Below are 24,065 nucleotides of genomic sequence, written 5' to 3' on the forward strand. Positions count from 1 at the left end.
TTGGCCCATGCTTCAATAAAAGTTCACCTGGCGGCCATATCTCGTTTCAGGCATTCTTTATCTGGTGCTTCCCTCTGGTCCAATAGACTTGTTAAACAATTTCTGAAAGGCCTGTTTAGGACGTTCCCTCCGGTGAGAGCTTTACCACCTACCTGGAAGCTAAACATTGTGCTTGCTCAATTGATGAAACATCCCTTTAAGCCAATACACAGAGCCGACATCAAATACCTTTCCTGGAAAACCGCTCTCTTACTAGCGCTTACATCGGCAAGGCGAGTAAGTGAACATCAAGCCTTCTCCATTCAAGACCCTTTCCTGCAGTTCAAACAGGACAGAGTGATTCTAAGGACCAACCCTAAATTCTTTCCTAAGGTTCCATCTAACTTCCACCTTAATTAACCTATAGTCTTGCAGACTTTCTTCCCAAATCCACTTTCCGCAGCAGAGAAGTCTCTCCACTCTCTAGACCTCAAGCGTTGTCTGAAGTTCTACATCCACAGAACAGAACAATTTCGGAAATCCAACCAACTATTCGTTGCCTTTAGCAGACCCAGAAAAGGTCTTCCATTGACTAAGCAGAGCATTTCACATTGGATCTCTGCAGCCATTGCTTTCTGCCATCAACAAGCAGGACATTCTCTGTATTCCAAAGTTCGGGCTCATTTCACTAGAGCGGTCTCAACCTCAATGGCGCTCTTTGCAGGAGTACCCATCGTTGACATATGCAGAGCGGCGACATGGAAGACGCCGCATACGTTCACCAGACTACTGCTTGGATACTGAACTTATGAAAGATGCAGCAGTGGGACAAGCTGTGCTCCGTCATCTATTTCACTAGAGGTGAGCCTTCTCTCTTTCATCCCACCTTCCTACAGTCTACTTGCACATTTCTCTTTTACATGGTATTTTGGTACTTATTATATTTCACAATTGATATGTTATTATCGAGTGATTTTACATGTTGTACCATTCGAAATGTGCTAATGATTGCTTGCTACTCTGATTCAGGCATGTGAATCTATGAAAGATACCCCTAATACTGGATAAGAAATGCGTTACTTGCCTGTAACTGCAGTTATCCAGTATCGGTATCTTTCATAGATTCACATGCAACCCACCCACCTCCCCTGGAAGGGCTCACCTTTGTTCTCTCAGTAGGTACTACTTAGCACTGTGCTTTCGAAAATCTGAGGGACTAGGGCTCCTTCCAGGAAGGTTCTAGAGGGTGGGGATAGCTGATTGGCTCTTGGCCAAAGTTTGGTCCTTTTTAACAAAAGGACATGGATATATTACTAATGAGAGGCCTCTGGCCTATTACTATGTATATGTCTATGTGACATTACTCTTTTTATGTACCGGGGACTCCCACACCGACGACGGGGAATGATTCAGGCATGTGAATCTATGAAAAATACCAATACTGGATAACTGCAGTTACAGGTAAATAACGCATTTCCTCTGTATACCGGATGCAATGATTCTCATCCTCCGATAACCCACGTTATCACTTTATCCCCCTCTCATACTTCAATTCACTGTGTGATCTGCATCCATCAGATTTTCTGTTGAGCATGCCAGTCCTGGCTGTATCACTTGACTCACTTCTGTATATTAGTTATTTTGATTGTAAGACAATAAAGATATTTTTTAATTTGAATAAATAGACCTTTCTCTTTTTGTTGCAAGAATGGGATCACACCTTTGCACATTGCCACCCGCCGAGGAAATGTCATCATGGTACGATTATTGCTGGACAGAGGGGCTCAGATAGATGCAAGGACGAAGGTAAGTGTCTAGGACAATTATGAAAACAGATAATGTCCTTGCTTCCATAGCTGGGAAGCGCTTTGCTCAATGCATGAATTAACATGATCCACAAGAGCAGAGGAATGATTATTCATTCACCAGTCATGGAAAGAATTTTGTAAACTTGGGCTATGGATTAGACTCCACTTAGATACAATTCTTGCAGCACTACACATTGTGCTCACAGTTATGCTGGGTGCATTCTTAGACATTACATTGGTTATTGTCATCACTCATGCATATTGCATTTTTCTTCAGCCATAAAATGATTTTCACAAAGAATTTATTGTCAGAGGCTGCAAAACCGTGTTCTTTCTCACAAAGAAGGGAACTAGAATGCACAATCGAGCAGAACTACAATTGCAGTTTAGTACAGGCCAAAGCAAATTAGAGAGAACAAAGCAGCAATGGATTACTGGTGATGAAAAAGAACTGTATCCTCCATTTTACAGAGTGGAATAAAGGCATTGATGTGCTGAAGTGCACAACGTCAATTAATATTATGTAAAAGAACTTGCAGTGGTCAGACTTCATCTGACCTATTTGCTTCTCTGCTTCTCCAGCATATTTTGAATATATATTACAGAGAAAGTGAAGGTTTTTATTATTGGTACTTCAGAATAAGAAAAACTTAGAGAAAATGGATATTTAATAGATACTCTTGTTCTGTGGTATTTTTCATATTTTAAGTTTAATTTATTAGCTGTATCACCAAGTCGATTAAAAGGTGAATCTAGAAGAGGTATACCACAGTTTACTCTTGTAAGTCACGCATAGCACTATCCAAATCAATAGCAGATGAATAATAAAAAAACTCACCAGTAAGCCTGGTCTCAGCCGATCAATAGAGGGATTAGTTAGAGCAATAATTCAGCAAGGCTTGGAGCAAGTCAGAGACAGTTCAGGTCAGGATCAAGACAGAGGCTTTTATCAGGAACAGAGCACATTGCTGAATAGCCAGTATTCCTAATGCTACTTCGAACAACTGTACGTCGTTTTTTTCTAGATGGGAGCTGATGCTAGGTAAATTCTGATTCTGATTTGCAGAATGATTTTTTCCTTCTAGAATGCATACGACGGTTTGGCTTCTCAAAGGTCTTAGTCATCTTTTTTTCTTGATCAACGGAGGTTGCCATTTGGAATATAGCTTAAGACAACTGATTGTGCATCATTTATCAATTTCTTTCATTGTGACTCTTTGTATTGTCAATACAGAGTGTTTGACCCCACAGACACACACACAGGTCACACTACATGCTAAATCACACTCTGATAAAATGTAACGACTATCACTAAATAACATGATAATTCCCATTCACTTGGCTTTCCTCAGGACGAACTCACTCCTCTTCACTGTGCAGCTCGCAATGGCCATGTACGGATCTCCGAGATTCTTCTGGACCATGGGGCACCAATTCAAGCAAAAACCAAGGTGAGTATTGCCTGGCCAAAACACATTATTGGTTCCTTCTAGACAAAAAGCAAGGTACCGCCATTCAGGCAAATGTCAAAGTTCACCTAATCCATATGCAAAGTATACTCCATTAAGGCACAAGCAAAGGCATGTCACAGAAAAGCAAAATTCTAGGTGTATCCCTCCAAGCAGATAGCAATCTATGCCCATCTGTGTAAAAGTAAAATGCCTCTCCTCAAGACAAGCAAAACCAAAGGGAATGACGGAGTGTTGAACATTGCAAGCACTCACCCCCAGTCAACTGATCTGTGTTTAATCCATCATCATTCTCTAGCTCACCCCGCATCCCCAGTTCAGACATGGCCATATGCAAATCAGTCTGACCCTGTGCCTCATGGGAACAGTCCAGCCCGAACTGCCAAGCCATGCCTTCCCTGGACCGGAAACAAGCATCCTGGGATCGGTTTCTGGCTAATCAGCCGTCATCAGCCAGGCTAGCTTGAATTCAGTGTCAAAGTGAGCAAGGGACCCACTTCTGGGCATACCTGCCAGCTTAGGGCGAACAAAGCAAAACTAAAGGGGAGAATGGACAGAGTATTGAACATTGGAGGCACTCACCCCAGTCAACTTATCTGGGTTTAATCCATCATCATTCTTTAGCTCACCCCGCCACCCCAGTTCAGACATGGCCATATGCAAATCAGTCTTACCCTGTGCCTCACGGGAACAGTCCAGCCCGAACTACAAGGTTAACCTTAAACTATGGCCTCAATTCATTATACAAGGTATGACAAATCTTCAACCAATCAGCAGACTCCCCTCATGGACAGAAGAAGATCTCGCCTCTCTGTGCCAAAACCAATATTGGACCATCTATGCTGGCACACAGTTAATCATCCAGTCTAAATTCAATGAAGATGCTTAATAGTTGCTAAAACAAAGATAAAAATGTGTCATACCTGAATCCAATACAGATTTACAATCCCAGTCTAGGCTATGATTAAGGTGTTTGTGATTGGTCTACTGCACTTTACATAGTTTGCTTTTCTTCTCCCTACGCTATTCTTATGCTGTCTTTCTTAACGTTTTTGTCTCTCTGTCTCTTCTGATAGAGTTATTTCCTACTTGCATCCTTGATCTTTGTATCTTTTTTTCCTCACTTGTTCTTATCTTCCTTTGCTCAGGTACTCTCTTTTTCCAGTCTTGTTATCTCTCTTTCATTTGTGCTCTCTCTATTAAATTCTCCCTCTCTCCTCCTCTTTCTCACATAAAAGGGCCACAGACCATGTCCCCATCTGCTGGTCTTTGTAGTTCCCGCCATGCCCCTTACATCTCTGTAAGTGTGTCTACTATCTTAATAACCACTCTTTCTCTGCCCTCAGAATGGCCTTTCACCCATCCACATGGCAGCTCAAGGAGACCACCTGGACTGTGTGCGCCTGCTCCTGCAGTACAACGCGGACATCGATGACATCACTCTGGACCACCTGACTCCGCTACATGTGGCAGCGCACTGTGGACACCATCGTGTTGCAAAGGTCTTACTGGACAAGGGTGCCAAGCCCAGTGCCAGAGCCCTGGTATGTATGAAGGGACAAGCAAAGGCAGAAGGGGATAATGGTGTGCATCAGGGATCTGAGTATTCACTGAAGTAATGAAATCTTAATCCTAGTGGCAGATTTAACAAGTACTTGCGTTGCCCTTGCATCACACAAGCTCTTAAATAGGATTTACTATGCCACTCAGAGCCATCTCGAGTGGCTCTGCGTTACATAGTAAATCTGGAGTAAAGCAGGGCGGCGCACGTTGCTGCATGCGTTACTCTTCCCTGGGAAGGTGTTCCACCGGTGGAGCGTGGGTGTTTCTAGGCATCGGTTGAAGCGGTTTTGGCGCATTCCCAGGTTTACTAACAAAAGTAAACATGGGAATGCGTCTGCATGCTACACCATCCCAGGGGAGGCTTAACAAGGAGAAAAAAACAATTCTGCCTTCAACGCAGACACCTTTGCACTATTGCAAGGGTGCCTGCTTTGGGGCTTGGCAGCCACCACTGCACCAGCTCAGAGTAAGAACAAGAATGCACCATATCTTAGTATTTATTTATTTATTTATTTATAAAGAGGTATGGTGCATTCCTGCCCTGTTCATTTGACGCATCGCAGCAAGTTGTCTTGCAGCGGTGCGCTGCATCACATTTAAGTAAATATGCCCCATGTGTTCTCTGAGGCCTGAGCACAGAAGGACTTTCCGTAGGATAATGAAGGGAAATTCTAGCAGATCAGAACCGCCCCCGAAAGGCTGTTGGGTCTTAGGAAAAGTCAATCACATGTTAGTGTGCACCTTTCAAAGTTCAAAGACGACCATGTGCCATGTAACTGCTTTTGCCCCAGCCCTACTAACCATTTAAAGACTGTGTTTAAGCATGGCCAGATGCAGTCAGCGTTTTCCCATCATCACAGAGTCCATCGTCTACGAGTGTGAGTCCATATCAGCAGGCAAGGATCAACATTTAACAAACGGGTTGCTGTTTGTTAGGTCATTCCCTTGCCTGGTGGCACATACTACTGCCTCTATTGACCCTGGTATAAACCTGTCCCTTTCGTACGGTTTACTGTTTTATGTGTCTCTTGTGATGAAAAGTGCTTGTTTTCTGTTTCTGAAACCTGATTTTGTTATTCAAAAAAATGTGTCTGCCATCTATCGGCTGACATGGAAAATGCAGTTGTCCTTCTTAAAAAGTTTTAAAAAGTGTGCGTCGCCCGTAGCCGTGCGCGTAACCGTAATCTCTTTGACATGCCTTGACGTCAGCACTCACCGGGCATCATCTGTATCACCTTCAGGATTTTTTTTCGCTGTTGGTTTTGGTCGTAAGCAGTGGAACTGGAAAATTAACCCCCTGAGGTCATTGAGTAGGATTATCTTCAGTCACTAGACGAATCAGAGTTTTCGACATCCACATCTTAGTTCCATTATCGGCGCAAGATGATCCCCACCGCACCAAAGGAGAGAAGGCATGCATAAATAAATACACAACACAACTTTTTTGTTTGGAGAAAATATGGCTGCAGGTTTATTCCACACAACAGTATGCAAATTATGGTGGGTTATCTTACGGGCGATCCAAGGGCAGGTAGCCGTACTAACCTATGCTACCCTGCCCGCCTGATGAGCCAAGCACTGTGGAAACCCAATCAGCGCTACCCTTATGGGGGTGATCCCCTTTCTGGATCACGTGACACATTGGTCCCTTATTACTCACGCACCTTTCAGGGCGGAGCGTAGCAAGACAAGCCTCCGGTTGGTCAGGCCCACAACCGCCCGAAGGACTAACGGGCGCCGACGTCATTGTTCCAGGACACTCCCCTGAGGCTCCTGGGATTTGGCTCTGGCACCCTTATTGTGCTCTTGCAGAGGTATCCTTCTGTACCAGACTGCTTCCAGATCGCCCTGTAACTCCGCCACAGCTCTGGAGGCGGCCCCTGTCGCCTACTGAGCCCCCCACCAACCAAACAGCAATTTCTTCACTTGCAACCGGCTCCTTCCAGTGTCTCTTGCATGTCCAAGAGGATCAGGTCCATTCCAACCTGTGACAAGTGAACTTCATCAGCATCAAAAAAGCCTCACCTTCATTTGAATCAGCTCATGTCTAATAAACACGAAACCTCTTTGGCCTGAGCTTGCGCATAGCACTATTCACCCTTTGCGGGAATGCTCCACTGCTTCATTAGACTTGGCCCTGTGCCAAGACAGGCATAGCCCATGCCTGCTGAAGCCAAAACCCCTTGCTCAGCGAACTTGCGCATGGAGCGGGTTATCTTTCTCTGGGGAATGTAACAGTGCCTCACATGCCATGCAAGGCTGTGATGGCTTCCCAGGAGGAAGCTCTCTCTTAAACCTCGGTATGTCACCCTGATGTGGCTCCCACCTCCTGTAAACTGTAGTTGTAGCCCTTTTAGCATTTTGAGCTCCCTAACGCTTGTTTCCCAATTTATGGAACAGCAGCACACTTGCTAAGAAGACCGCTTCCACAACCAGCATATATACTCTGGCTATGCGGACGAGGCATGTCATGCATCACTGAAGCAGCCCCATAACCTGCCCTGGGAGCAAAGTGCAGCTACTTTGTTGGGATTGACCAGCCAACTTACGCCAACTACCAGGCTTGCCTAACTGAAGCTCAATCACAGATACCCACCTACCTGCTAACCAGCTGTGACCAGTGATGCTCTATAGGTCTTGCCCCCATTCTATTTATACAGATTCCTGCAATGTACCCTTCTGCCCCTGTGTGGGCGGGAAAATACATGTAACACTGCAAACCACACTGCACTCACATACTCAGGCAGTCTAGATGGAGAGAGGGGTCCTTAGCCTTGGTTCTGCTACATTGCCTGGCCTCCTCGCCCGCAAGCACCTTAGTCTGATAGCAGCCTATCTGCTGTGTTGCCCGTGCGATGGCCGCACCCTGGTGCAAGACGTCCCATTCTACACTTCTGCTAACAAACATCTTTCCGAGAGGCTAGAGTGAACGATTATATGTTGTGCATCTGGCCCTAAGAACTTTGGTTTGCTTTGGCAGGGATAAAATTGTTGCATCTGTCACCCGTGTACGCGCCATTGTCCCTCCTTTCGTACGGTCATTTTGCCATAATAGCTTAATCTGTGGTATTCGCCTCCAGACTTCCCAGGCTGTGTACTGCTGGCCATGTGCGGATCTGCTGGCGTAATAAGAGAATCACCCATTACAGCATGCAATACAGCAACGCCCGCATGAATGTGCTACGTTGTAGGCAATAAAGTGCCTAACATATCTATTCCCTTTGAAAAGATAACACAAACCGCACTGGTCATTATAACCAAGCTGTTACCTGGTCAGTTTTATCTGAGGTGGCTGCACCCAGACCTCCCAGGCAGCTTTGTTGCGGACAATGTGACCAGTTGCTGAAATGCAGGGAATCTCACGCTTACCACTTGCAACTAAAGCGATTTAAATAATATGATACGGTGTATCTGCGAGAACTATGCATAGGTAACTGACACTCTCCCACGTGCAGTTGCTGTGAAACCTTTTGGACTAGTCCATCAAAATCAGCCAGCCACCCCCCTAGGTGGAGTTTGCATTTCCAAACTTCTGCTAGCAAAATCAACCAGATATGAGGCACAAGATGACCTTAAATAATCAGCTTGGAGTGGCTGGGTGTTAACGTTGCCTGGCTGAAGTGCAATGCCTTTGACTCATGACAAGATGTGCAACTGCAGGGAGAAGTAAAAATTATCCTGCCCACCTTACTTCCTTTCTCAGCTATCTGTGTATAGCGCTTGTTGGACCATGGAGCTTGTGTATTTTTGAAGTGCAAGAGTTCCCGCAGGTATGTTGCCGCTAGATCAGAGATCTTTCTTACCCTGCTACTGATATACATTTTACCAACCAGAGAGGAAGGAAGGTTGATTGGAACCCGAAAGTGGCAAGTCGCTGACACCCCCTCGGGACCTGGCAGTCGTATTTAAATTTTATATCCTTACAGCATGGCAACACTCCCGCTGCACTATGCCACGGTGCGTAAACGCCTGGAAGTTGCACTACTATGTACAGCGATTAATTAAATTAATAATACTGTGCATATGAATAAACTCTGCACCAGCAGCTGAAAACTTTCACACGTTAGTAAATGTGAAACATATTGGATTTGTCCAATACATAAAGTCAGTCACCCCCCTTGTGAGGTCTTGCCCCACACAATTTCTGCTAGTATACCAGGGAGCAAACAAGAAAAAGAGAACATGATGTGCCAATGCAGGTAGAAGAAAGTTATCCAGCCCGCATTACTTTGTGTCCCAGTTATCTGAGTAAATTAGTGACAGATGCATGTTTGAACGCCTGCGAACTCTCAGCTCGGAGCAGCCCGCTAGACAATGGTTTCCATAGAAAGGTGGTGCCAAACAGACCTCCAAGCACTTAAGGCAGTACCTCGGAGTGGGGTTCCAGTCTATCAGATGCCACTCGCATCGGATACCTCATCTGGCTGTAAGCCGCCAGTGCTCCTGATGCCTTGGCGCTTCCTGACCCACAGCCCGCTCACCCTGATACAATCCGCTTGTGAATGGGACTGAACAGTGTGGCGAAAGCACGAGACATCCTAGCCTGACGCAGCTCTTCGCCAGGCTCCCAACCAGAGCCCTCCACAAACCTTGTGGCCAAAAAATTCGCCCTGTGGGGCGGTTGCGAATGGACTGCAACTCCTAGGCATTCTCTACCAAGGATGTAAATGTTTCTGTTTGGCCAAGGTATGCACCTAAGCCTGGCCGAACCACCTCTTCAGTCAGGAGAAGGGAGTACACACTTAAGCTGATACCTGCCCACCCCCTAGGTGGCTAGGCAGAGACTTTGGCTTATCCCAGCGGCAGTGTAACTTTAATGTGCCAACTGCACTCCCACAGTGGCACACTGGCACACTACAGAAAAGACTCCATACCAGGTTCTTTTAGTTACCCATCGTTACATACAAGAGAAACTTAGTTCCATCTTCCCCTATTGCCCTGCGCTGATAAAATCTCATCAGGACACCTGGGGATTACATAACTCACTAGGTCAATTGGGTCACCATTCTACAGCTCAGTCACCACAACTCTGTAGCTGCTGGTAGGAACTGTACTTAGCATGACACTGTATGCATCCACTCATTCAGCTGTGTACCCTACTCACACTTGTAGCAGGGCGCAACTCATAAGTACCACATGCACGAGCTGAAGCCCTTCGCGTCGCCATCGCCAGAAGACGGCAAGCCCAATATGGCCCGAGCACACCCAGGCTGCAGACCCTCAACCCCTGCCCCAGCAGACCCCCACCTGGAAGCAGCCTAGCAGGCGGCACATGGAGGGAAAATAAACAACCCGACGGGCACCGAGCTGACTCCACACAATCACAATTCTGCCCTCAGGCACACAAGCGCAACTCAATGTCGTTCAGCCGGAACTCATCGATTAGCATGTAGTCCGATGAGGGGAATATTCGGCCTATTCTGAGGGCACTGCATGGAGTCAGCAAGACACAGCGAATAGAGCCAAACAGGGTCTACCAGGGCCATGGGAGGACTCGGCTTGGCTTGTCTGGACATACTCTTCGACCGTCCCTCCTGAAATTCTGCACCCTGGACCACCGATACCGGGGTCCATAAGGATGCCCACCCTGGGGAAGGAATGACAATTGGGTGTAAGTGTTAACTGCGTGCCCTAGTTAACTATGGTCCCAACCTCTAAAACCCGCCTACAAACTGCACGAGATCGGAGCGGCCACCCAAACACCAGACGGGGCGACGACCTATGCATGCACCACCAAAACATGCGAGACGCACTAACAGTGCCGTGGGGAGAGAAGAAAATGTTTCCAAAGCCAAAGAGTTGCACCCAGTGCCTCTGTGCTGGCTGGGGGTAATTACAACCTATGTGCCATAAGTGGGGTCCTGTTTTGCTACAAGAAGCTTGCATTTATGGCTGTCGCCTGACACACAAAAAACCCCCCACAACACCCGAAGAGGACTCGGGAGGCAGGGCACCCTCCTCCTGACCGTTACTGTCCTAACCAACAAAGACAATCTGTCCCTACCCGCCGCGGGGGCTCCGTGCACTCGACGCCACTGCGGCGAACGGGCAAGCCGCCCCACCCAGTCCTGCGGTACGCCCTGACCAACAGCCTGTGGTGAGGGACGGCAACTTTTTTCAAAGCCAAAGAATTGCGCCCAATGCCTCTGCGCTAGCTAGATACACAAACCAACCGGTGGAATCTGCTTCCTGCTGATACCTGGCAAACCTTCGGACCACGACTCTGCTTCCCCACCTTACGCCAGACCATGCGAGCCCTGAGGCGGCAGGTACAGGACCACTACTCTTGACATGAAGCACCATCAGGAAGGCTGCTGTGATGACACAGCCACACTCTACCCTCTCTGCCTGGCAACACCCAGACCCTTCTGCGATTGCCCGTACAACCTTGTGTGCCTAGCAACGCCCGGACGCATCACGCAGTCCCGCCAATAGAAATGCCGGTGGTGACTGGAGAATAAACCAGTCACTGACACTAGGGACGTCACTAATACAGTAGCTAGACAATGCGCCGGTGGAAATTGGCTAAGATTTCCCACCTCCTGTCCGAAGCACCAGAAAATTTCGATTTTGTTAGACAAAACTGTAGCATTACGCTTCAACATTGCCAACATGTGAGCAGGCTTTGTTATCCGACCAAGAAAGCCATAATTGTCTCATTATAGCATCCCTGCATCACTGGCCTCTTTTAAAAACCCACTGCAAGCCAGGCAGCTCCTGGTACTGTACAACAATACCAGTGTACTGAATTCTATAGGCCATACAATTCATAGGTCCGATTAGGTGGTGCATAGTGACCCCTACTGGTGGGCCTGGCTAATTGTAACCTAAAGACTGCATGACTTGCCTCATACCAGGTTCATGGACCTCACCCATAAGCCAACACCTGCAACGAAATGACAAACCAGCTGTAAATTGCTCCTTTAAGTGGCATCCCATCATAAAATCGTGCTCAGATAGTGGCCAACATATGCACACAGGAGGGGATGAGTTGCAGTTTTAGAGCCAACCTCTTTGTAATTGTGGGCAGCGTTCCAGGTTTGATCTTTAGCCCCTGTATGAGTGATGGAAGGAAAGTTCCATATCGCAGATTGTGGAGGGTAAACTGTACATCTGACCCCCGCAGTTTTCGAACCTTCAAAAGTACTGCATTATTGGCCAAATCAATGATTTTTCCCTACTCCATCAGGCTGGGATAATGGAGTTCTCACACCCTCTAGCTCGTCAAGGCCCCCAGATTTCCTAAACATCAGCTTCTAATAGGTTGTGGCAACGTGTCAAGGCCACCCGAAAACATGGCAGCCTTCGCCCGAGGGACATTAGCTGAGGCCATGAGGATAACAACTCTGTTGTCGCAGGGGTCCATCCCGCCTAATCCTGGTCGGCAGGACTGTGTGCCATGGACCATGGTGTCCCATTATTACATGAAGTATGGGTGGTTTCCCTAGCCAAGGGTGAACACCTGTGCTCCTCTGCTGCCTGGACATATTGACCCAGAGGGGCAGAATTGGCCCCTGACCACACTTCTCTGAATCTGGGCAAGGCCACCCACAAGGATGATTCTGGCTACATGGCTCGTACGTCTGAGCTAAGCCATCCCAGTGATTCAGGACCGGGCTGGAGCCCGGGGTAGGCAGCAGCCGTGAGGTAACGCCAACAAAGAAAAATATACCGGTCACTTGGCGCACCCCAGGCCATGACTTTGGCATCCAGTGCCTACAGCAAGTAATGAGTGCTGGCTTTGTCAATGGTCGCTAGTTGCATCAGGAAATAAGCAGCACTCGCGATCCAAGTCAGAACTGAAGCTTTGTCACTAGTCGATCGTTGCCTAAGATAATTAGCGGTACAAAAGATGGTGGTGATGGACGGAGCATCTGAATCAATCAAACACTCACAACCAGTCAAAAGATCTGGGTTTAATCCATCACCGTTCTTTAGCCCACTCTGCCACCCCAGTTCAGACATGGCTATATGCAAATCAGTCTGACCCTGGGCCTCATGGGAACAGTCCAGCCCGAACTGCCAAGCCATGTCTTCCCTGGACCGGAAACAAGCTTCCGAGGACCGGTTTCTGGCATTCCAGCCGTCTTCAGCCCGGCTTGCTTGAATCCAGTGGCAAAGTGAGCAAGGGACTCACGTCTGAGCATACCCTGCCACACTTATGGCGGCCAAAAGCGGTACAAAATGGGGTGGTGATGGACGGAGCATCTGAATCAATCAAACACTCACACTCAGTCAAAAGATCTGGGTTTAATCCATCAGCGTTCTTTATCCCACTCTGCCACCCCAGTTCAGATATGGCTAGATAATATAATTAGCAGCAGTCGAGCTAGGCCGCACTCATAAATCCTGCTAGCGTGGTCAGGGCTGGGACACGAGCCGGAACCCGGGGAAAGAGGCCCGGAGGCATAGCGCCGGAAGCCCTGCACCACTGCTACGCAGAGCGGCACCGCTCCAAGCAAATCAGTAATTTTTCAGAGAATGGTGCAATCACATGATTGTAGTGGGCCTGACCATACATCAGTCGGCCTTCTGATGTGAAAAGCAGACACTGCAAAACTTTTGAACTCTCCACCGAAAGTATTTATTCGCCTTTACCTAAGGAGCCTGCCACTGGGAAAATAGAGTCAGACACATTAACTCATGGCATTAACTCATGGCAGCCGTGCACCATTCCACATGGTGACTGCTATTGAGGAATATCAATGTAGCAGTGCAGCGCAGGGCAAACTTCATCCCACACATGTTGCTACCCCTCGCTTGCATATCGGGCCTTGATAGTTCAACCCACGGACCAGCAATGCGGCAAATAATTTTGTTAAGAGTTTTAGTATTATATAGCGCGATCTCTACCCTAAGGTATAGGAGCGCTTAAGCCCTCTTGCGTCCCTCCTCCCCCGCAACATGTCAGGGAGGTGGCCGCCCAGTACATTCTGAATGATGGCTGGGGCTAATAAGTGGCCTCCCCGCACAACTGGGCCTGGGGTGCTGGCACGGGGGGTGAGGCAAGCTGGTGTCGCACCTATCCAACCCTAAGCCCCCCTCGCAGTCGTGTGGTTTGGCTATCCCCCTCGTGTGTGTGTGCGCAGTGTAACACTGTTTTTTGGATATTTCTATAGCGCAAAGCCAACCTGAAGGTATTGGAGCGTTTTACATGAGCACTGTATTTACATTAGACATTCAGGCACGGGGACATTAAGTGAGTTGCCCAGAATCACAGGATGTGGACACGACCCCGAGGTTCGAACCCTGGTCTCGAACCCTGGTCTCCAGCACCAAGTCGGCAGCCCTTCCATTGAAGACCCGCTCGGCTGTCCCTGACTGTCCGTGGTAAATATGGCAAGTGTGCCGCAATTGGCCTGTTGAGCTGTTGACCAGGTACACTGTGCCATGGTGTCTAAGCGCCATGCCCATCCAGCATGCGCCGACCACAAGCGGGCAATTTAGGCCCAGCGCAACCATCACTTCAAATTACTAGAGTAATGCGCCGCCCGTGCGGGTGTCACACCTACCCGCCACACTAGCGCCACGCTGCCTAGTGACCCGAGCTGCGGCCCAGAGCGCCCCCCCCCGCGCTGTTGGAAGGAGGGTGTCTGCCACTACATGCCCCCCTCGGAGGTCTGCTCGGCATCGTGGTGGGGGGGATCGTCGGTGCGGCTAATGAGGGTATGCTGCCCCTTAAGGAGAAAAGCCCGAGTGATCTGCCCAGCAGCTCGCAATTTCACCCGGTACATGGAGAGTACTTCTTTTGGGAAATATAAACCTCTCCGCCTGCCGGGGGTGGGGGAGGTGAATGGCGAAGGAGGCGAGGGGGACCCAAAGAGCCAGGTGCCTGCCTGTGGAGCAGGGAAAGCAAGGGTGCACCAGCACTGAGCCCGTAGCTGTGATATTTTCCACCATCATTATCCTCACCTCCAATCGGGCCCGGGCGGCAGGCACAGCACGTCGCGGGTTCTTCCTGAAAATTATACTCCCGACACCATCAAGAGAGGGCAGTGCAGAAGGCTCCGCTAAAGACAGACCCCAAATGTGTGAAAGGGATCCATGCCTTGTTTTTTCTGAAGTTTTATGTGGCGCGGGCTTGCCCTGAAGGTATAAGAACACTTTACATGCACTACAAAAAGGTGTAAGAGCACTTTTTGTTACACTCGCAAGCGTACATTTTGTTATGCACTGGGAGATTAAGCGAATTGTCCAGGACCACTGGACTTTGAGGCTCGATACCGAGACTCAAACACAGGTCTGAGGTGAAGCGCCCCTAGGCCATATCCTCTTCACCGAAGACATCTAGTCGAGCCTCCCGCTCGCCTCAGACACACCGTCTGCCCCTGCACGTGTGACCCGGTCAGACTGGAGGCTGTGCTCGGCTGAAGCCTGGGCTGGAGGCGGCATGGGTCAATGCGGGAGCATCTAGACTACTTGGTAAAAGCACTGAACCGTCCTAAGCGACCCCTGGCCAGAACAGCCTCCTGACCTGGCACCAGGTGCGGTCACACAGCGGAAATGCGGGCTGCGTCACCCTATATGTGAGACTGTTGTACCTGGTGTAGAGGACGCAGTATCATACGACTGAGTGACTGTAATATTCGTGGGGCCCCCCATCTAAACACTGTGGTGGAAGGGGCTTTGTTCCGAGGCCACCCTCCCCCATTGCCGCCCCCCCCATGCCCGCCCGCAAGTGCGGGAAAAGCCTCTATGTGCCGTGGCGGGTGGCCCTTCCAGGCCTTAGCGCCACAAATTAAAGGCACAATGCCGTGGGGGATATAGCAGGCCAACCACAAGTCCAAGTAAGCTGCCCCCGCCGCGCGAGGTCAACACGGTGTCCTGCCCAGGGGGGGAGGGGTACACTTACCGCGCTATCTTCTCAGCTCCCAGACTAAGGACACAACCAGACGGCGTGACGGGCAGCAAAGAGGAGACGGCGTGTTGGGCAGCAAAGAGGTCCAACAATGGCGGGGGAGGCCTAAATACCGCAGGCAGCCGCATTCCAAAGGCAGGTCAATTGAGAATGTTTGCCATTTAGTTTTCTTTACTGATTACGTGGTTCGTGAATATTTTCTACTTCATGTTCTGTTTTCTGCATAGGGTGTTTGTTGTTAAGTTTCAAAATGCGAAGCTCTTCAAGTGGTTTGAAACCTGGATTACAGCAAGCAACCACCATCTCTAAGAGCAGCAGTCCTGTCCCTCAACTGTCACCACCACCTCCTACAACAGCTGAGCTCATGCAGTGACATCTTCACCGTCCAACCCGGATGACATGCCTACAAATTTCTGCAGAGGAGTAAAAATTAAAATAAAACACTCCTCCCTACTTATAATAGTAAAAATAAAGGATAGATAATACAAAGTGCAAAAACAACAATTAAATCAGTATTCTAAAAAAAGTAATCTGCCTCACCAGTGCAGGATAAGGATAAAGACAAGATAATGTATTATATTATAAAATGTAAATCATTTTCCATACATAAATAGAACACTAAAACATTGACAGTGTCACAAGAAATTTTTCCTTTGTTCTTACATTACATCATCATCTTGTCACTTTTGCTAAATTAGATAAACACCACACATCACCCTGATCTAAAAACGCAGGATTTTTCCTTACTGCATTTATTATAAAAGGACCCATATATTTTGACTGCCCTTTCCTTGCTATCCCATATCTTTTTTACGGAACTTTGACTCATACCTTCCAATCACCATCCCTCACATAATTCCTAACATCGAAACGTGCTTTATACTTGATTTGAAGTCCCTGTCTACGTAGTTTCAGCTCATCATCAGACCAATGAGGCCTCCTGCCCCTCAATGCCGCAGATAGTGTAATCAATGCCACATCTTTAGGTATAGCTCAATGTGCCCACCAAGTCTCCCTTAAAATATTCTTTCAAGGAAGATTAGTTCAAAAGAGCACTCTGCACAACTTTTTACCAATCTATTCATGCTCTCCGCCAAGCAGCTTGCTTGAGGCGAATAAAAAACTGTTTTGAGATGTATAATAGAGAGCTCTCGCAGGAAATCAGACATCTCCTGGGATACAAATTGCACCCTATTGTCTTTGATTAGACTCTTTGGTATGCCTTCTCTTAATAATTCCTCTTTAAGGAGCCATATAACTGTTTTAGTATTCACTATAGACACACATTTCGTGACCACCCATTTGGATGTATAATCCACCAAATGTATTACAAAGCGTTGATCATGGTTTAATAAATCAAAAGGACAAGCAATGTCCAATGTTAGTTTGGTCCATGGCTCTTCCCGGATCTCCAACGGGGACTACAAAGTAGTTTGGGTCTTTTTAGACTTGTCGTTGTTGGCACAATGTCAACAAACCTTGACAACCACGTCCAACTCATGGTCCATTTTTCGCCACCAAAATAATTCTCTCAATCTCGCCTTGGTTTTTACTCCTGCCCAAGTGCCCTTCATGAGCTAGATTAATTAGCTTTTCCGTCAAGACACATGGGAGTACAACTCGTTTTCATCTAAATCTGTTCCCTTCCACAAAACTGAGCTCATCTTCAATAGAAAAAAAAACCCTAATGCTGATGGTATCTCTTTCTTGTCTGGCAACCCCTTCACAATGAACTCCTTAAGCACTTCCATGTCAGGATTCATTGAGACCTCCTCCCACTCACTGTCCTTTCACGCCGGTTCACATACCCAGTTCACCAACCCCATTTCGCAATTAGTCACACCATTACTGGTTGGCATTCTTGATCAGCAATCGGCGGCACTGTTTCTAGAACCTGGTACATACATACTCAACTGTAAAATTATAATTAGACAGACCTTCTGTCCTCTTCCTGTTACTGGGAGAAAAATTCTCTAAGTCCATGCACATGAAAATCTGATTGAGAGGCCTATGGTCGGACCTTACTGTGAAAGGTATTCCCGACAAAAATAAATTTGAAGTGAAGGATGGGCCAATGCACAGCTAATGCCTCTTGTTCAATGACTGAATAGTGTTCTTCCGCCCCTTTCAATAAACGAGAGGCAAAAGCCCCCACCTTAATCTCACCAGTGTCCACCTGAGCCAGAACAGCACCCAGATCCCTAATACTGTGGATAGAATTGTCTTCTTGCTTGAGTCAAAATGCCCCAGGGCTTGCAATTTTGTAACAGAATCCTTAATGATGACAAAAGCTTGATCACAGTCTACTTAAACTGACTGCCCTTCTTAAACTCCTCAATGGCTTGGAAATACTGGAATACTTCAAGATGAATTTCAAACAAAACTCTGCCAATCCAAGGAACAAATTCACCTTATCTCTGTTCTCCGGTCTAGGGGCTTTCATAATGTTCCTTGCTAAATCAGTCATAGTACTCATCCCCTCCCCAGAGATAGTATGACCTAAATACGTTACTGTCAGCAACATGAACTTACACTTTTAGGTATTGTACAACCAAACCTGCCTCCTGGAGACACCCTAATACTTTCCACAAAATCTCATCATGTTCTTGCACATCGATCGCTACCATAGACCAATATGTCATCTTGGAAAAAAACACCTTGCCCAGAACCTCTAACACCTTCTTCCTGACCATCTGGAAGCATGCAGCTGTAAAAGCAAGTCCAACTGGCATGCAGATGAAGCAGAATGCTCCTAGAGGAGTCAGAAAGGAGGTCACTTGTCTGCAATATGGATGGAGCATAAATTGATGACGAGCTGAGGATAACTCCATAACTCTGAAAATCTTTGCATTCTTAATCAGTGCCAATGTCTCCAAGATGTTTGGCAAAGATTGTCTGTCAACCCAGATATATCTATTGAACCCTCTTAAGTCAATACACATGCAGATTGCTTTATCGCCATCCTTGGGTGCTAAAACTATTGGGGCCATCCACTCCAAACACTACCTCTTCAATCACACCTTTTGTTCTTTTTCATAAGTTCATGTTCGAGTGGGGCTTACATCATATGGGGACCCTTTCTATCTTTGGACACAAATGGTACAGCACCACTTTGTAACACAATCTTGTGCTGAGAATTCCTCAATGTACCCAAATAGTTACAAAATACTTTGGGAAATTCAGAGCGTATTCCATCAGAAGACACTTATTCCACCATTACCAACACTTTCTGCTTGGCATTGGGGTCAAGGGTTATCCCCATGTCCCTCTGGTGTTTCCAACTCAAGAGGTTATCTCCTCTTCTGTCCATATAAACCTTACTCACAGTTTCACGATTTTCAAATTGAAACCTCATTACTGAATATCCTAACACATCTATTTTCTTTCCATCATACCCAGCAGGATTTATGTCAGGATCCTGCATGGTTAATTCTTCCTTGCCAAATATCAAGTCCCAATTATTATCACCCATCATGGTGTATAGAGATCCCAATTCAGCAAGTACTGATATTTTTTAACCATCAAGCACAATTTGACACTCCGGCATCTCAATGGGATCTGCATCAACCATCTCATCACTTCTCACACTGAACACAAATGTTCCCTCCTCTTCTTCCACACTGTTTACACTCTGCTTGGTACCTCTGCAAACATGGGCGTAATGTCCCTTTTTTGCACATTTGTTACAAGATGCAAACCTAGCAAAGTATGACAGGCTATTAGAAAGATGCCTGTCACTTTTACACGAAAACATTTCACCACCCCACTTCTAGAATCATCTTGAAATTGTTTCTTATTCATCCCAAAATCCTTGTTTTTGACTTGAACATTCCTGTCAAAGCCCTTATCAGAACTAGTAGACCCTCTCAACTCCCTGACTGTTGTTTCCACACCAGTAGAGTCACCTTTCCCTTTGTCATCGCGTATCTCATGCACCCACATGCTTGTGTTCGTAAATCGCTTCAACCATAATTATAGCATCCTTCAAATTCGGATTCTTTGACAGCCGTTTTTCTTGAACTTTAGGATTGTTAGTACACCGAACAATCTGATCCCTCACCAAATTCTAGGTATGCCCGTCACCGTGTTAGAAGAAGTTAATCCACAATGTCATTGTCTATTCCCTCCAAGGTGTGCCCAGATCGAGGGTAAATACAATTCCACAAATGAGTTCCTTAAAATTAGTTGAGCAGGCACCCACAAGATGACTGCCCCTCCTTCCTCCCGCACTAACAATTCAAACAAAATAATATATGCGTCAGCACAAGAATCTGTAACGTAATGCACTTTAAGGTAATTCTACACTAAAGATGGCTGCCTTAACTTAGCGTAGCGTTACTTTCCGAGAGAAGTGGAGCTTCAAGATCGTAGAGAAGCCTATGAACATAGAACTAACCCAGTTCATTAAAGATAACAAGTCAAGTCAAGAAAGCTTTATTCGACTATGCCAGTCATAAAAGCATTGCAATTAATAAAAATAGAACAATGATTACAAAAATGTAAGATCTGAATTAAACAATTGTGCAAATAAGTAATCAGGGCCGTCATTATATTACACATAAGATAATAAAATCAAGATTAAAAAAAGACACATTGTTAAAAGAAGACACATAAAACAATCCTTAGCCCATCGCAGGGGTAGAAGAGCCCGCAGGGCGACATGAGCTCAATCCTACACACTAATGGGACATGTCGTCCTGCGCTTTATCCTTCGTTGATTTGTTTAGAACGTATAATCCACATCCACCTCAAAAATCTTGCCACTGGAATTGCATACCTGGGAGATGAATCTGTACAAAGGATACGCAGGGCTACAACATGCGACATTGTGCCCACGTTCTTACATAGCTGAACCAACCAAACCTTCCATGGCCTAACGTACGCAGGGCAAACAAAAAGCACATATGCAAATGAATCTACCTGTGTAATGCATAAGTGACATCTGTTATCCCTAATAACGGACCATTTAGATGTAAAGCACTTCAATGGGAAAAATCCACACCTAAACTGAAAATAAATTTTGCGATCCAGAGGCTTCTCGATAATATCCCAATACGGCTCAAGGCCTGGACATGGCTTAGACTGAAGAAAAAGCCCTGAAAGAGAAGTCATATCATGGCGCCTAAACTCATCATGCATCACCATTTCCCAATAAACTTCTTTAAGACAATTTTTGTTTGGAACGTTTCGATGGAGGGTGAATCCCACAGGTGTTGCAGTCCCAATTTATTTAGCAAACTTCTCAGTTCGCGCAGCCGACTAAATTTATGGGAACGATCCATGTTTACAATATCCCTTAGGTCCTGTGTGAACACGGCCAATTCCTCTGTGCACCAGATTCTATGCCAGAATAGTATTGGGCGTGTTCGGCCAGGTCCTTCAGGGCTTTTCTTCCTAAATCGTTCATTAAAGGGAGCGTGGGTGTACTTTGTGGCATGCTAGTAATTGCGCGGAGAAACAGGTTCTCTGCTATTGTGAGCTAAGCCAGGTTTCCAAACCCCCCAGCTCAGCCCTAGAGAGAACTGAGCTCATCACCTTGGTGTTGTAAATTTGGAGCACCGGACTTAGGGGTTTTGTAAAAGAAGTTTTACATTCTTTCCTAAGGGTTCCAGCTAGATGCCTATGCTTTAGTGTTGTGGCTTGAATGGGTGGCTTCCACCTCGTTTCCTTTTGCAGTTTGATTCCAAGATAACTAAAATCATCAACCTGCTCCAGGTGTTACCCACCCATCATCATTCTCCCCTGATCTATGCTGATTAAATGCCATAAACTTTGTCTTAGCGGAATTGATTATAAGACCCCTCAGATGACAAAACTCTTCAAAACGCTGTAGGGCATGCTGCAATCCTTCTGGCGTTTTTGAGATTATCAGCGTGTCGTCCTCGAACATTAAAATGGGGATTTTTTTTACCAGCTAAGACAGGGGCATCAGTGTTGATAGCATCAAGAAAGTTTGCAACTCCATTTATAAAAAGAGAGAACACTGTTGGAGCCAGCACACACCCTTTGCGGAAACCCTTTTGCACAGGAAAAGGATCGGTTTTGTTACCCACCTTCCCCCAGCGTATCTACGCAAAATTATCCTCGTGAAGATGGACATTTAGGGAAAGTAAATCCAGTGGCATCCCCAGCTCCTTCAGGACCTCCCACAACTTATTTCTTGAGACAGTTCATAGTTTCTTGAGACCAGTTTAAAGATAACAATCTCCTTGATGGCTCTAAATATGGATTCAGAAGTCAACAAAGCACTGAGTTGGCCCTGATTAATGTGATGGAGGAAATAAGAGAGGTCCTGGACAAAGGCGGGAAGACTGCCTTGATCCTGTTGGACCTCTCGACGGCCTTTGATTCGGTTGATCACGATCTTCTCCTTGATTGACTTTTTGCCCTAGGCATTAGGGGCAGGGCACTGTAATTACTGAAGTCTCTTCTCAAAGATAGGGAGCAACTGGTGGAGCTTGATGGGTTCAGGTCCTCCTTGTTTTCTTTTCCCTACGGGGTGCTGCAGGGCTCCTCTCTGAGTCCGGTCATTTTTAATCTTTATGTCACCCTGCTTTACTCACTTATAAAGTCATTCGAATTTACGGTGGTGTCATACGCTGACAACACGCAAATCGTGGCATCTTTTTCTGGTGACCCAAAGGACACAGCTTCTAGATTTCATGCTGGAAGTTGGGAAATGGATGTCCAAAAACTGTCTTCACCTCTTCCTGGTTTTTATGATCGAAACTCTCAGGAAAGTGCTACCTTTTATTCCTTTGGAGCTTCTGAAAGCTGTGGTTTCGGCACTCATTCTGTCAAAGATTGATTATTGCAGTGGTCTCTTTCTTAATATTCAATCAAGATTCTTAAACAAATTGCAGGTCCTCCAAAATGCAGCAGCACATCTGCTGCTCGCCATCCCAAAACCTCAATCGTTGGCTTTTGCATTGCCAATACTTGACTGGCTGCCAGCTAAAAGGCGTGTTGCATTTAAGTCCCTTTGTATAGCCTTTAATGCTCTACATGGGCTGGGTCCCGATTATTTTACTCACAGATTCATGTGGTATGTCCCTTAAAGGCAGCTTCGCTTGACCTCATGTTTTAATCTTGTAATCTTGTAATCCCAAGAGCAAGAACTGCCTCCTGGGGGGAAGAAGTTTCATGGCAGGCACAGTAAGCCTGTGGAATTCTTTACCTCTAGCCATTAAGAAAGAAAGCAATCTTTTCACTTTTTGCAAACTTCTAAAAACCAGGCTGTTTAATAATTAGCTTGAGGTCACTAATTTAGCCTTTCCACTTCCGAGTAGCCTCATTTTTTCAGATCCGCCATGCCTAGACGCCCTTGGGTATTAGTGCACGGTACAAATTAAAATTTCCTTTAATTTAATTTCATTGTTCCTAGATCATGTTGTGCGTTGTCTAGTTTCCTGAGGAAGTAGTGCTTGTTCCCAGAAGGTCCGTTGCCTCACTTTGCTTCAGTCACCAAGTAGATTGCAGTTTTGGAACCGTTGTCTCACCAAACGCGTTGCCCAACATCTAGGAACATGACATCATCATTTGCAGCTTCCCTCTGTTGAAGTTGGAGCTCAGGGAGACTGCGTCACTGCCACACTCACTGCCATTTGACCTACCTTCTGACCAACGATAAGCTCTTGACTTAGCCGCTTACAGTCAAACTTCTCCTCACCGTATAGAGGATGCCACACCACAGGTACCGGCTCCTTATTTCTATCTCCAGGTTCCTTCTGAAGGTTTAATTGCAACCACACTTGTAATATATATCAAAATGTGTGGGTACAGTTCTGATGTAGGGTTGATGGTTCTCCTCGTCACCAGTGTTAAGTTACAAAACACAGCTCTCTTCAAGTGGTTTTGAAACCTTTATTAAGTTACAGCAATCAACCACAAACCCTCAGAGCAGCAGTTCTCTCCCTCAGCTCTTCACCACCTCCATCCAACAGCTGAGCTCCTGAAGTGACATCTTCACATTCCAACGCTGATGACATGCCCAACCTTCTACACATTGCTGACATATTAGTGTTCCTACCCTGATGACTCACCCAGCCCAAGCGCGGTGATATGTTAACATTTCCCTGTTTTGTAATATTTGCAGCTTCAATACTGTTATTTGTTGTTGTTTGGCACATACTATGTATTCGAGCACGCACACAGAAAGAAAAAAAGCGGACCATGCACACACAAATTATTCCACACATTACTTTAAAATACCTCCCGAGAGTGTCCCGATTCTCTCTAGCTTTTCTCTCACACAAAAACACGCAGGGAAGCACACATTCATGAGCAGACACTCACACAAATGACTTAGGTGGTATTAAAGACATTATAGACTCTTTACCTCATATGGCTTTCTTAATTGCCGCGATTTAGTATTGCTTTCTCTGGCCC

General features: G+C 46.4%; 1 protein-coding gene across 10 annotated transcripts in view; it reads left to right on the top strand.

The window, feature by feature from the left end:
• The window catches only part of ANK1 (ankyrin 1), a 1,037,654-nt gene that overhangs the window by 404,378 nt on the left and 609,211 nt on the right, over positions 1–24,065 (top strand). For all 10 annotated transcript variants that reach the window (XM_086943592.1, XM_086943597.1, XM_086943588.1 and 7 more), the window contains 3 exons: positions 1,687–1,785; positions 3,140–3,238; positions 4,603–4,800. In XM_086943592.1, the coding sequence (XP_086799718.1) occupies positions 1,687–1,785; positions 3,140–3,238; positions 4,603–4,800 (396 nt within the window). The remainder of the gene's footprint in view (positions 1–1,686; positions 1,786–3,139; positions 3,239–4,602; positions 4,801–24,065) is intronic.

The sequence above is a fragment of the Lissotriton vulgaris genome, chromosome 11 (assembly GCF_964263255.1).
Source record: "Lissotriton vulgaris chromosome 11, aLisVul1.2, whole genome shotgun sequence".
NCBI classification, from domain to species: Eukaryota; Metazoa; Chordata; class Amphibia; order Caudata; family Salamandridae; genus Lissotriton; species Lissotriton vulgaris.